A 15350-nucleotide genomic window follows, 5' to 3' on the forward strand; every position below is an offset into this window, starting at 1 on the left:
CCAGGAAAGATCAGCAGAAAGAGTATTTTAAAGTAGTTATTGATATTTAAAGCTATTGCAAAAAAATGTATGCGTTTGGCAAAGATACAGGCCTTTCATCAAGCTCTGCATGACTAAGCTGATGTGAGCACTGAGCTCATAGCAAGATTTGGGTCCGATTGCGTTGTGAGGGTCATCGAATAGCACAGTCATTTTATTTGTTTTTTTTCTCTGCAGCGCTATACGGAGGAAGAAAGGACAGAGGCTGCAACCGGGCGCTTCCCCGCTCTGTGTCGGCTCCGTGTGGGACCACGTGCAGGAGGCGGGGTGCTCCCCGCCCCGAAGCCAGGCCGGAGCACCGGGAGGGACAAAGACAGCCGAGCAACGGCAACGCGCAAGCGGGCTGCGCGGGTGGATGGCGGGCACCATCTTGATCGCACCGGGCGGCGAGCCAGCCCGCGTGAGGCGGCTCGGGAGCGGAAGGTGTCCCCTAGGGCCCGGCCTTTTGAATCGTTATTCTTTAAAAACAAAACACAACAAAACCACCGCGTTTTCCCTGCAGCGCCGGCTGCGGCCTGCAGCGCCAGCGCCGCTACCTCCTTCATTACCACCCGGGGCCGCTCCCGCGGGGGCAGGACGAGCCCGCCGGGCCACCTGCGCCTCACGGCGGGCACCGCGCACCCCCGCCGCCGCACCGGCCGCTCCCACTCCCGCGGGGCGGGGGGGGAGGGAAGGCGGCGGCCGGCAGCCCTTCCCGCAGGCAACGCCCCGCTCCGCCGGCTGTGAGCCCCCCCCGCGCCCGCGGCTTGGGCAGACCCGCCGCGGGGGGAGGAGGGGCGGGGCGGTGCCGGAGCGGCCCCCACCCCGCGGGGGGCGGGCGGAGGGGGAGCCCGACAGCGCTCCCCCCCGTGGTGACAGTTTCTAGAAGCACGTCCCGGCGTCCTTTGCGCTCTCAACATGGAGGAGCTGACGGTGGAAGTGCGCGGCTCTAACGGGGCCTTCTACAAGGTACCGGCGCGGGGAGGGTGTGGCGGCGGGGGCAGCGCGGGGGGCGGCCGCCCGCCGGTTCCCGCGCCCGGCCGGAGGCGAGTGGCCGCCGGCGGCCGTGGGGGGAGCCCCTGCGCCGGGCCGCGGAGGAGGGGGAGGCGAGGGGGGAAGGGCGTTGGGGGAAGGTGTCTGGGTGTGGTGCGGGCGGTGGTGGAGGGGGCCGCGGCGGGGAGGGGGTGTCGGGGGCTGGCGTGAAGGGAGGGGGGCCGGGGGGCGGCGGTGGCTGGGGAAGGTGGTGACGGGGCGGGCTGATAAGGGCTCCGCAGGGGAGGTTGGTGTGTCGGGAAGGGAGAGCGCCGGGAGGGCCGGGGGAGCAGATGCGCAGCACGGGGTTTGCCGAGCCTTCATTTTGGAACGGGTGGGTGGGCGTGTGCGGAGGGTATTTTTGGAAGAAGTAGGAGCTTTGGGTGGGATGGGGTGAACTGAGCCGAAAATAATAATTTTAAAACATTTTAAATAATTCTTTAAAGATTTCGAGTTTATTTATGTCATCAGAAAGCTTCCTTCGCCATCACCCTCCCTGGAATGTCAGGATGTTACGGGATCAATGCAAAATACTCTCAGCTGTTGCCCGTCAGTCATTTTCCCCTAAGCTTGGCTTCAGATGTTTAAGAATCCCAGCTCTTTTTATGGCAAGAGCCTTGTGTCTTCCTTTCCAGGAGGGCTGATTCCAGCCAGTATTGTGAGCACGCAATGGAGCTGTGTTCGGGGAGTCTTTAATCTCCGGACTCTCTTTAGCTATTGTGCCTGTCTGCATACACGGGGTGGTATTGCACATGCAGTGTTATGCTGGGGGGGGTGTCCTTTTTTTTTTTTTTTTCCTGAATTTCCTGTGTGCAGCTGTGGATTTGGCTTGGAAGTCATGTGGTAATTGTACAGTATGTAAAGGCAGTTGGTGTTTTAAAGGATTGTAACCAGCTGACTTTGGGAGTTAGTTTTTTCAACTGGCTGGCTATTAAAAGAGACAAATAGGAGATACTGTTATGAGGAAAGAATGTAATGGGGTAAGCTATATGCCCTTGCTAGGTAAGCCTCTTAAATTTTTACCAAAATCAGTAGATAATAAATTTTGTAAATTGGATACATTTTTAGTTGGACTTGAAATACCACACAAACCCACATCAGAATCCTTTGCATTTAGAACAGGATACTCCTAAATAGAATTGATTTTTTTTTTTTTTCCTCCTGGCCATTAGGAAGCCCAGAATTTGGAGACATTCTTCTTAGCTTTCCATTTTCTACCTTGTGATCTTGGACAAATTTATAAACCATGGATTAGTTATTTTTTCTGAATAAGAGGAATGTGAGACTAATGGGAGTATTATTATACTGAATTTTTGGACTGAAGGGATCTGTGTGCACAAAATTTATTAGAATAAGCCTGATTTAAAATCTGCAACGATGACGTCTCCTCTTAAGTCTATGAGAATTGTCAGGCTTGGATTAGCACCATCATATGTTTTAGCCCTGTGAACAGTGACTAACAAAAGCAGAAGTTTTACTTAAAAATGGCGTTAATGGCTTTCAGACCAATGAAATGGGGATTAAGTCCAGTGATGGCATCTTTCATGGTGGATGAAGTCAGGTTAGAGTGATTGGACGTATAACGACCAAAGCCCCAACTCAGAATAATTGACTGTTAATGTGGAGGGGAAAAAAAATGCACAGAAACCCCCTAAAACCAAAACTGAATAAACCAAACAAACACAATTTCAAAACATGAATCTTGTGAGCTAGATGCAGTGAAATGTGTCAGTGACTCCATTTTGTGAGCCTTACTGTTGAGGTAGGCAGAGGTGGTGCGTGCATTTTGGAGCTAAGTAACACTACTAGTAACTTTCTGTTTAAAGTTCCTGAAGCAAAGGAGGGAGGCATGTCAGTCTCATTTAGAAAGTATCCTATTTTGGACGCTGATAGCATTGATAATAGCATTTGTAAGATGATGAGAATCGGCTCATCTTGTCTAAGCCCTATGTCACTGCGTAGGAGGTGGCAAAAATTTTCCAAAGAGAAAAGCAGAATCTGTCAGATGGGATGAAATTTGAGATTTGCCTTCAGAACAGTCTGAATTCAGATTCGTTAGCACAGCATGCCTCCTGGTAAATGAGATGAGAAGGATCCTGTTACACCAACAGAGATAAAAACCAAAATAATTATGTAAACAATTACATGACAATTTTTTAAATGAGTTGTTAATATGATCTGCAGCTTAGCTGTAGTAGAACAAAAGTAGTGATTAAATCTGTTGGAACATTATAGTGGGGTTTTCATTAGGTATTAGAGATATGACCATGATAAATTATATTCTTTATAGGTTCTTTTGTTATTCTAATAACTGTTCATTTTAGTAAAATCCAATTTTAACAGGGAATTCTTCATACATGTATTTATATGTATATACTATGGTTGCTATAAATTAGTAAGGAAAATTATTTTCTGAATACATGACAAGTCAAAATGTTTTTTGTGATGCATAAATCAATGGACAGTAACTGTGGTTATGGTGGATGCCCCAAGATAACTTTTTTATGCTCTGCCCTGTACAAAAAATATTATGATCTAAATTTAACCTTCTAATTATAAATCTGCAAATGAATTTATCTCTTTTTTTGTTTATTTTGCTTTAAAACAGGACAGCATTTATTTTGTATTTTATCCCAGGTTCTCAACCAGTATACAGCAGAGCCAATGTTTAGCCACTCCCTTCAGCTCAGACGGCTTTGCATGTATCACAATATTGAGAACCCATTGTCTTTAGAGAACAGATAGCACCGATGGGGCTCAAAGTGGTCATGGTCTTCCGAAAAAAGATGAGGTTTGTGTTGTGGAACAGGGAGGAGAATGGACAGGGTTGATGTTAAGGGTTTGCATATATTAGAGGTGTGGTGAGGACTTCCTGAGAGCAGAACAGTTGATGCTTTCTAGGTGAGTGCTAGATTGCAGGTTAGTTTTTATCTTAGGGACATTAGAGTAGCCTTTTCTTTTTTTTATGTGACACGGCCAAAAAATGCCTGGATTTCTTTGGGCTCTCAGTGGGTTGGAGAGAGTGAAAGTTGAATGCTCCCAGCCTCATCTTGGCCTGACTGCAGTGTTTTCAGGATGATGATTCTCTGCCATTAAGATCATTAACTAATTCACAGAATCACAGATGGTTGAGGCTGGCAGAGACTGTGGGAGGTCATCTGGCCCACACCCCTGCTCAAGCAGGGCCACCTAGAGCCAGTTGCCCAGGACCATGTCCAGATGAATATCTCTTGAGGATGGTGACTTCACAGCAACCCTGGGCAACCTGTGCCCATGCTTAGTCACCCTCACAGAGGAAAAAAAAAAAAAAAAAAAAGCGTTTCCTGATGGTCATGCAGAACCTCCTGTGTTTTCACTTCATGCCCATTGCCTCTGGTCCTGCCAGTTGTGGAGGGTGTCTGTGCAGCTCTTGGCAAGAATAGGACAAAAGCTTCTGTTTATCCAGTATCTCCCTCAGCCTGCGTATGCTCACTTGTATGCAGATTAGAGCCCTGGTTCTGCACGTTATTCATGAGTTCAGGTGTCAGCTTACATGAAATAGGTTGGGCCTTAACATTAAAATGAGACCAAGGTACATAAATTGAACACCAGATACTTCCCCTACCTGAATCCTTCAGTGGCATCTGAATAACTGAAAGATCCATTGCGCTCTTCATTGTAGGGACTCACGCGTGCTGAAAAACTGACTCTGGTGTGTTGTGTGCTCTTGCACTCTTCCTGGTCTAGAGTAGTAGCTATTTAGATTATGCAAGGGCATGAAATAGATTAAAAAATGAATTAGAATGAAACTCAGCCTTTAATTTACGGGTTCTGAAGTGCTTCCTTCTTGGTCTGTTCTTCTATCAAGAGGTGCAGTCGTTCTGGTAACAGGACTAACAGAAGCACTGGTAGCAGGAGTTGGCATAGACCTCAAGGTAGAGACTACCCAAAATATTCCTGAGGGAAAAAATTATGAAAGTACACAGCATTTCTCCACGTGTACAGTGTCAAAGCATGATGAGCAATTCTGTGTGAGAAAAAGTTTATGCATCAATAAAAAAAAAGGCTTTAAAATTTTTCTTACAATTTTTAATTAGTGGCTTTGAAAACAGTTCTGAGTTCTGAATGGTTTTTAGCTTGATGGTCAGTAAAATAGGAAACTTGTCATTAAGAGTATAGCTTACACAGCTGTTTGTACCCAATTACTACACCAGGAAACATGGTAACGGAATGACTTTTTTTTTTTCTTTAAAGATCTCAACTGTCTTATAATGGTTAGCATTTATTTATTTTATCTAGCCCTAATGGGTGGGAAATTTCAGATATTTAAAGTTGTTATTGATCTCTTGAAAGTTGTGTAGACTGGTGCAAGAAGTATCTGTAGTCATTATTGCTGTTGAGCCATTTGCTTGACCCTTTCAGGCTGATAAAAGGGAGGTGCCACAGGCAGGGATTATTGATCGCTGTCGTACCTAATCGGCGGAGGGTGTCTGTCCCAAGTTCTGCCCTTTGGGAATATGCGTATGGAGGCAGCAGTATGAGTAATGTGAGTCACTTAGACCAGGGGATTCAGGGCTGAAGTTCTTGGATAGCTGTCATAAGGAGCTTTGAATTTACATACGATAATTATGATTGTGAATGGCAATAAGCAGTGATGTCATAGATTAAACTGTGATTGCTAAAATTGATATAATAGTTCAGGATCTTTCTTAGCTGGTGGCGGCTTGTAATGTTTGTGTTTTGCGGCAAGCTAGATCTGCTTGCTTTTGTCAATTCCTTGTATAAGCAGGTGCAGCTAATCACTTCTAATGAAAATACTTCATGAAGTTCAGTCTTTTTTGCCCAGTGATTTGATTATTTACAAGTTTTTTGTGTTTGCTTTGGTTTTTTTTTTACTTTTTTTTTTTTCCGTGGGGGGGTCAGCATGAGATACATTAAATAATTATTACTGAAGGATGTATTTGTTACATGAAGCAGTTGTGTATGAATGTTAGTTAAAACTACTAACGGTTCTTGCTTCTGAAAGGAGTGAAAGGATTGGTAATTGGATATAGGCTTCCTGACCTTTATGTTACTGATTCAGAAATGGTCCATGGTACCAGATGCCAAAGCGTTTACTGTTTGCAATTTGCTCAGCAGTGGGTAGGGTGATCTTAGTATAGTTTTTAGTGTGCAGGTATGTGTGACTCAAAAGCCAACACAGTGGCTATCACTAGAAAGAATGTTTGCAGCTAAACTAACAGCACCTCATTTTTAGATTGGACCATCCTACTTGGGGGTCAGATAAACTTAAGAAAGCTGGATGAAGAGGGAACTTGGATTACATCTGCCTGTTATACAGATTTTGTGACTTTGCTTGGAACTGGATTTAAAAAAAAAAAGAAGTGTATATATACAGAGACATACAGTTCACTGTAAGGGCAGTTCAGTAAGTCTTAATCTGTTTATGTTGTCAGGAGATCCTAATCCTAAATCCATAAGCAAAACCCAGGTAAAAGGGAAAGAGAGCGTGTGTGTTACGAGATGAAGTCTCAACTGTAGTGATTTTGGTGGCAAATGATCTGTTCGTAGTTTCCTGTCCTTTTGTTCGTACTTAGCACGGTATGGACCTGTGTTAGATTTGCTGGATTTCTGATCTCAAACCCAGGCAAGAGTCCTAGTGATGTTACCCCCTGTTTTACAGGTGCTAGTGTTGGGAGCCTGGCTTCTGCCAAGTGAGTGGCAGAGACAGGTCTGTACCGAAGTGCCTGGGGAGCCAGCACGACATTAATAGCCTGTAGTACAGTATAGTCTCCTGTCAGCCTCGTGAGCTGGGCTGCAGCAAGCAGGGCATACATGGACTTCCAGAGATCCAGCTCACAGCGTAAACTGGGTGACTGACACTAATATCTGGATGGTCCAAATCAGAGGTCTGGCAAGATGAAGTCACATCAATTTTTCTTCCCTTTCTGCCCTCCAGTTTTGCATGTGGTGTAAAACACACACAAATGTTATAAGTAAGCTTACTTGCTGATAATAGTGTTATCACTGTGTTTTTGATGCCATTATATTTATTGATGATGTGTTTGGTGGTCTCTTGTTAGCTCGGCTCATCACCTCTGTTTGGAATGAGGATACATGGAATGATGTGCAAGGAATATAGAACATCTCGAACGTAGATATTGCTATTACCTATCTTAGGCAACACTGTAAATTGAATTTCAGTAATGGAGTGCCTTGTTCATTTGAGCAAAAGTTAAGATGATGCGTCATTACTTAATTGAGTAGAAAATGTTTTTGATACAGTATCAGACATGACTAGTGCAAGCTTAGAGTACGAATCTATTTATACAGGTTACCTCACTGATAAAGAGCTTCAGAATTCCTAGCTGAAAACCACAATATTTACTTTTCTGTTTTATGTTCATCTCGCACTTTCTGAAGAAGTCCTTGTGAATTTATAGGATTTAATATAACTTCTAATGTAAAAATATTTTTTTTGTATTGCAAAATATCTTAACGTCACAGGGTTTTAGTAAAACCTTTTTTTTAAAAAATAGTCGCTAGGCTCTTGGAATCCTTCTTGAAAAGTTACACTAAATCTCATCCTGACGTGCCTGAAATCTATTTCTCTGTTTTTATCTTGAAGTTGTAAGTGACAGCTGATAATGCTTATAGTAGAGGTCAGGATTGTAGGTAAGAAGGTGGTATGCAGGAAGTTTTACTTTTGACATATGTTTTGATGATACTTTTGGCATGTTTCTTGGCAGTAATAGAGTAATTTCTTATAAAACTGTATTTAAAACCTATATTGAATTCTGATTATTTCTAGTGGTATTACAAATGAACCATGCGATCTGTAATACCTCATAGACTGCTGTGCTTCAGTTACTGTAAATGGGATTTCTTCCCCACAGCTGTAGAGAAATTGATAATAGCAGGAAGAACTATACTTGGGATTTTTTTACTTTTATGTTGCTCCTTCACTATTAGTCTTGTGTTTGTACAATTAGACTCTCATCAGACATTTTTCAGGCCTCAAAACAATATAATTATTTAAATAATTATGTAATTTTAGTTAGTGCTGTACATATGTTCATTTGTGACCTGAAGTGCACACTTGATAAATGTTATATTTGATTTTTAGTGTTTCCAATATATAAATACTGTACTGTGAAAGAGTTTGAGAATGCCAACTGAAAATGCTATTCAGGTAATTTCAAGCAAGTTACGGCATACATGTCTGCTAGCCATGAGTCTGCAGTATATCCTCGTATGGGAAGAGCAGTGCGCACCCTTTGAACTGAAAGACTTCCTTGTATGAAGGAGTTCCTGAAACCCACATGGTGCTGTAAAATGTACAGGTTCTGTGTTGGAATTTGTACTTTCGATTTTATTTTTAAAAGTGTTCAGTGTTTCTGTTTATGCAGCTGACGCTTGTGCAGTGTCAGCTGTTAGCCTGTTGCTAGTTGTATGTCTGCATTATTGTTCCACTTCAGCTTTCCCATTCTTCAGCAGGATGTTAGCTTGAATATTAAACCTGTTTGTACTGTTACACAGAAAATCAGACTTCACCTAGTAATGGACTAATTGTCTGAAATCCTGTGAAGTCAGTGCAGTTGGGATTCCTTTTTTTCCACTTCTGTTGTCCTATTAATGAAATCAGCAGCTAGTCAGTGGATTGAGGATTTTCTAAACTCTGAAGAGCATTATGTTCTGAATGTTCTTCAGGTATCTTATGGTACCTGACTTTGAATCTCTATTGATTCTGAAGTTCTGTTTTTTAAACAACAGAAAGATAACTGAATTCAGATCTGCAGCATAAATTGTTAGTTACTGTAGGCTGGCCTTAGAAATGAAATATCTATTTCCACCTCCCCCCATGTTGAGTACTATGAGAGCATGTAACAATGTAAGTGAGAGGTAAGGTTCGGCTATGAACTAAAGCAGCATAATGAGGCAAAGACTAATAGTGAGTCACAGACTCTTGGAATGCAGATAAATGGCTGTCTGTAGTAGGGAGTTACATCTCTGTGAATACTGCTTTCTGTTGATAAGTTGTCATTCATCAGAGTGTTGGGCTGCATGAGGTTGGTGCACCGTGCAGTGAGTTGGGGTTTTGTCCCTGGATAGAGTTTGAATGAATTGCAGTAGAACAACTCTTATTTCCTGCACTTTATGCCATGTTAATTCATCCCCGTGTTGGGGCGTGTTTAAAGGAGACATTGGTAGCATAAATTTAGTAAAACTTCTGCTTTACCTCAGTTGCTAGCGAACGTGTACTTCAGGCGGTAAAATTTTGTACGCTCTTTACATCTTTAAACAGACATAGCTTCAGTATTCCTGTCCAGTTTACCTGTCCAGAAACTTCCTTGAAACCAAAGGTCTCTGATTACGGGTGTATTTTATTGCCAACTGTTTCAGTTGTTTACCTTGCAAAGAAAGAGATTTGCTTTCCTTCCCTTGCAGTGGCAGGATGGCCTTTGAAAGAGTTTATTTTATTAGGAACACACTAGGTGGTTCAGTGAGGTGATTTCTGGTGACCTGCTTTGTTCGGGGTCACCTGTATGCTTTCTGCTAGAACCAGTCTTCTGTGTTGCTGGCAGAAGGTTTTGAGTGAAGCTCTGGGAGCAGAAAAGCAGATTTTGAGCAAATGCCTTCATGGCATTGCCTGAGTACGAGTTCAGGTGGAAGGAGATGTGTTATATAGGCCCTTTGCAAGCAGCTGTCAGTGTGTGCTCCTTTATATCCGTTACTGTCTGTCGTTACATTGAGGGATCTCCTGTGTCAAAATTTATCTTTCCCTGAGCTGACACATAATACCTCTGTGGGCTGGTCGCTCCAACCACAGCTGATACATTCTTCATCCTCCTCAGCTGGCAGTTTCTTAAGTGGATATAATCCATTCAGCAGATTTCCTGGAACTTCTCTTAACATAGCTATGCAGCTCTTACTCCTTTAAAACTGTGGGTTCCTCCTTGACCTCCTCTGCTTGGGCAAATACCAGGCTATAGCAAAAGCAAGAGTAGTTTGAAATATCTTTCTTGTCCCTTTGCTTTTTTTGCAGTGTGCCTGTCTGCCTTAACCAAGAGATTTAGGGACTTGGTTTCTGCATGGGGACTTGAATGCAGCTGTATCTATCAGGTGTTCTTTGTTTTTAGGGTTTTTGGCATAATCAGTGCCCCCTAAAGAAAGCCCTTTGTTTTTCAAAAGAAAGGAAGGGAAGTGGGATTTCCCCTCAGTTGTTCCTGAGATCATAATAATGCGACACAAAAAAACCTGAAATATTGTATTCTCTGTTTTCCTATGAGGTCCTGTCCTACAGGTGTTTGGCCTCACACAGTCCCCAATTTGGTACTTGAAAGATGATACCACGCTAGCTCGTGGCAGCCTGTATTGCCAAACTTTATCCAAACTTCTTGTCATACAGTTCTGAAGGACGGTTGTTTGGGATTCAGTTTTGTGTTGGGAAGAACACCTATAAAGCAAATAGTGCTCTTCACAGCTATTTGCCATTGTATTGTGAGTTGTATTAATTGCCCTGGGCCTGTATCTCTTTTTGTTCCTGTAAAACAGTTGTGCACACCTGTAGATAAAATAAACTCTGATAACGAGTTTTCAGTTGTAAATGTGCTAGTCTGATTTGAGCAGTCATTTGAAACAATCCCTGTGCACTGTATTTCTTAGAGTAGCCAACTAAGAGTATCAGTGACCTCACACAAACAGTGGGATCGTGTCTTTGAACTTTCCTAAATTGGACTCGTACTATTAGTGGTGGTCTGCTGTTTGGCTTAGTTTCAGGCTGTGTTGAAATTGCTGCCTTGTTTGGATTTCACATGCATTCTTATAACATTCTTATCATGTTTTTGTTTTAGGGATTTATCAAAGATGTTCATGAGGACTCACTCACAGTTGCATTTGAAAACAAGTAAGTATTTTATTTTAAAAAAATCATTTGAGTATTAAGTTGTTATTTCGGTTTTGTGCTTTTGGTGGTGTGTTTTTGTTTGTTTGTTTTGACATTAAGAGGAAGTAGGTTTCATTAGAAAGGTACAGTTCTAGAAATACAGGCTCTCTGTTGTGTTCACAGTCTCCATGAACTACCTTCCTGAATTGCTGTATCAGAATTCAGCTCACCAGTTACACAGTTCTTTACATTTCTATGATTTCTTGGTATCTTTAGTGATGCCCATAGATATGACAGCCAAATTTAATTAAAATAATAATCAGTGGCAGAGGCCTGATACTCTTATAGTAAACCAGAAAAAGATGGAAAATACCAAAGTACTTCTGTTAATTAAACAATTCTCTATATGTCTAATCTGAGGAATGCTGATCAGTGTTCTCAGCCAGAGAGAAATAGATAGAAGTATCCTGAGAATGATTGATTTTTCTTTTGAACTATTAAGAATATAAGTATACATACATATCTAATCTAAAGACCGAGATTTTTTTTAGTGGAAAAGAGTGCAAAACTGTAAGCAAATCTAGAGAAAGAATTATCTATGAGGTCCTCTTCATTTAATATATAAACATAGCAATGCTAGTGGGGACTTGTAGTGGCAAGTCAAAGATAATCCGTGGGATAGTAAAGTACAAATGAATACTTGTTGTTCAGCGTTCAGACTGATAACACCGTGGATTACCTGGGAGACTCCAGGGCTAATTTAAGATACTCTGGGAGCTACATCCTGTTTCTTTTCCAGTTGCTATGTGGAGATCCTAAAAATGTGTCAGCTTTTGATGTGAAAATTGTTACTAAACTCTGCCAGCATCAAAGTGTAGATTAGTTTTTGAGCCTTTCTTTGAGAAAGATTGCTGGATAATAAAGGTAATACTAGGGAGCATGCAAGTGTGCGTTTGTAAACAGTATTTTATAATCCTGAATGTATAATCCTAGGGTGTGTATGTGTATACATATATGTGTGTACATCTGTGTGTGTAGACATATATACACATGTATAAAAATAAATCCGGAGGGGAAAAGAAGTAATCCTAGGGTTTACCCTGCAAAGTTCAGTCTTTGTTTCTTTCTAACCTGTGTTTTCTAGCCCTTCTTTTATGAAAAATAGTTAGAAGATGACGTGGCAACCATAATTTGTACTAACACTTACTGTGGTGGTTATGGACGTTGTTACTGTCTCCTAGGTTTTCATACCCCCACCCCAAAACTCAATAAAAAGGAAAAATAAATTGGGTCATCCTATCCATGGTCTAAGGAGATGTGACAAATCTTCAGTTTCATATTCAACATCAGTATTAATTTTCTTTAAGGTAGGAGGCTCTTTGCCTTCAAAGCATATAATTTGATGTCAGAAACCAAGTAAGCTGAAGGAAGTGCCTGTGGTTCACAGCAGGGGTCTAATTGTTGGCAAACACATTTCTAGTGTTTAATATCCATGTCTCCATGTGTTTCAGAAGGTCTGGCAGCAGCAGCCATGTTCCAGAAAGGATGGGCTGCAACATATGTTGAGTGTTTTGTTGACCAAAAATAGGTCTTGTCAAGAAGTGTGTATACAGTTCTAGTCAAATTATTCTGTGATGTAAATCTAATAAATTATTAACCTTTTTACTGAGTTAATTCATAAGGGCTTTAGTAGAACTGAAGCTGGTGAGTGTCCTGTCCTGAATGCATCATTCTGTTGTGATAGCGATCAGCACTAACAAAGTAAACACACCTACTCTGCTAAAGGCAGTCTAAATTGTCAGTTTGCATTTGCTGCCATTGTTAACCAGTCTTTATGTACAGCTATTGTCAGGTTCCCAAAGTTGGTGTACTAGCACAGACTGCTAATGATGGTTTTGTGGCCATAGCAATAATTTATCTCTGGGCAGATAGATACACTTGATTCTTTTAAGAGACGTTATTTGGAGGTAAGGAGGCAGAGAATGAATGCAGAATCTTCAGGAACTGGAAACTTTTGTTACTATATAAGACAGAAAATTGTATCTTGAGGTGCAATTTCATATAGGCCCATTGGAGTTTGAAGCAGCCATATTGAAAGAAAGACTTCTCCATTGTAGCAAGCAAGCACCTCCCTTTTTTGTAATTTGTGCCAGATATTGGGGATAATCCTTATGACTATTAGGCGTCAGTTCTGTCAGATCCTCTTAGTAGGTAATTTGTAGCCAGTCACAAGTCATTTCTTAAAATATCTTGTTTTGCATTTCACCAATGAGGTGCTCCAATTTTGGTCTTTTTGCATCAAAACTTTGACTCCTCATATTCTGAAACCAAGCTTTCTGTGCATTTTTCCAGTGTTTTATTAAAAAATACCAAAACATCTTGCAGCTGGTAGGGGTAAGTCATTATTGGCCCATCCACTTCTAGTGGATGTAGTTCCTTTAGGTGATTAGAGATGGAACCAAAATTAGCCTGCTGCAACTTTGAGCGGGTTTTATTGAAGGTACAAGGTCTCTTCAATCGTAGCGTGTCATTGTGGGCAGTTTATAATAGGAGCTTTCTGTAAGCTACTGTTTGCTGAATTCTTTAACTACAAGGCACAGTTCAAGTTCTCAAGAGAACTTAAGCAGTTCATTTGAGTTTGCAACATTTTTGATCCTGTCATTCAGTTATGATTATTATGCTCACGCTGTTTCTAGACTGAAGTTTTATATACCTTATAATTTAGGGAATGTGTTTTGTCCTGGAGTCTTACTGTTTGCCTTTGCACGTGTGAGAGTAATAACTTCACAAAGGTGAGAGGGGACAGAAAAACCCAAACCCTGAGTTTAGTGACCATTATAGTTGCAACAAGAGCAATTGAATTGCAAGTGATTTTTGCCAGCCCCCTTCACCATTTGTCAGAAATAGAATGAGATTTAAATAATGTTTTATGGCCAAAATACCTTCCAACTTCAACAGAAGCTGTCCATGATAGTCAGGGTTTTTTTTCTTGTTTTTCAAAGTTCAACTATAGTTAAAAGAAAAATAAAATCTATAATAATAGATAGAGCAAAACTATATGGATACCTCATATCTTATTAAGTGAAGTACTTGAGCATAAGCTGTCTTTTCAGAGAAAACACACAAATGTATCCATCTTGTAGAAAGTTGCAGAATTGCCCTTTGCTCTTAACGCTGAGACTTGTTCTGCTAACTTAGGCTGCTCTGTCTGCATGTATTAGAAGTAAGCAAAACAAATTACTTCCAGTAATCCTTACTGTTACAAGTTGGTTCTGGATCCTGTCTGTACCTGATGTGAGCTTTGATTAAGATGGGCATGAATGATGGCACTGGAATGCTTTGACAGAAGTCCCTCAGCTATTCTAAGTTAGTATGGTTTTTTGGGGGCGTGTTTTCCCGTGGTTTTATTTCGGGCTGTGTAGAGCCTTCAGTTGGGTTTCTGACTAAAAGAGTGAGGAACAGGTGATGGTATTGTGTGACATTCACAGAGTAGAAGGGAAAGAAATCTCAGGAGAACGCAGAGGATGTGAATTGCTCCAGTAGTCTTCGTAAAATGTGCCTAAAATATACTTCTACAAGTAAAATGCTTTGTAGAGCCAGCCATGGTAAAATAGCCTTTCTGTACAAGGTAAACTTTTAATTTTATATGCCTTGTAATAATTGGTATTGATGAGCAGATAAAAAGGTATGTTTTGAACTGAATCTGTTTGCCAGACACTTATTTGGGAGTGTTAACAAGTTTGTAGGTAGAAATGTAAAGTTTTGTTAACAATCAGAGTCAAATTTACTTAAAACATCGATGGTAAGCAGTTGAAATACTAAGTATGAGGTGAAGAAATGGATGAACCCCATGGTGGACTGCCAAGATAAGCTTATACCTGTATAAAGGCTTTATGACTTGAACAGTAGAATTATAAGTACATCATCTAATAATCTTTTCCCTGGGGCTTTATGAAAGCCATTTAGTGAACCCAGTCAAGTTAAATTTTTCAGTTAATTTTAAAATTGTTTTGTCATTAAACATCTTCCCAAATATTATTTTTGTCTTGACAGGCTTATTTTGTTCCTTTGCTTATAAGGTTTGCTTTCGAGCAATGATGAAAAATGATTTTATGGAAAGAGTGAGTTTTAACTAAACTCAAGAGTTCTAAAAATAAAACTAAGAAAACGACAGGAAAATTCTAGAAATAATGTGTAATGTCTCTTTAACTTTCAGTTGGCAACCAGAGCGCCAGGTACCCTTTAGTGAAGTCAGATTACCACCACCCCCTGATATCAAGAAAGAAATTGGTGAAGGAGATGAAGTGGAGGTGAGTTTATCCTAATGAACTGTCCTAATGCATAACTGATTATCCGTTCAAGGTGGTGATAATTGTAAGTATGTTACCACAGTAAAGATATAAAATGGAGCCTGTCTCTACTAATGGATTTATGA

General features: G+C 41.0%; 1 protein-coding gene across 3 annotated transcripts in view; it reads left to right on the forward strand.

Annotated features, from left to right (window-relative positions):
* The first annotated feature begins 873 nt into the window (after nt 1-873).
* FXR1 (FMR1 autosomal homolog 1) overlaps nt 874-15350 on the forward strand; it is a 37859-nt gene continuing 23382 nt past the window's right edge. For 2 of the 3 annotated variants that reach the window (XM_068406742.1, XM_068406741.1), the window contains exons 1-3: nt 874-987; nt 10884-10936; nt 15132-15225. In XM_068406742.1, the coding sequence (XP_068262843.1) occupies nt 937-987; nt 10884-10936; nt 15132-15225 (198 nt within the window). In that variant the 5' untranslated portion in view covers nt 874-936. The remainder of the gene's footprint in view (nt 988-10883; nt 10937-15131; nt 15226-15350) is intronic. The other variant, XM_068406740.1, reaches the window with a different exon arrangement.

The sequence above is a fragment of the Nyctibius grandis genome, chromosome 8 (assembly GCF_013368605.1).
Source record: "Nyctibius grandis isolate bNycGra1 chromosome 8, bNycGra1.pri, whole genome shotgun sequence".
In the NCBI taxonomy this organism is placed as follows: domain Eukaryota; kingdom Metazoa; phylum Chordata; class Aves; order Nyctibiiformes; family Nyctibiidae; genus Nyctibius; species Nyctibius grandis.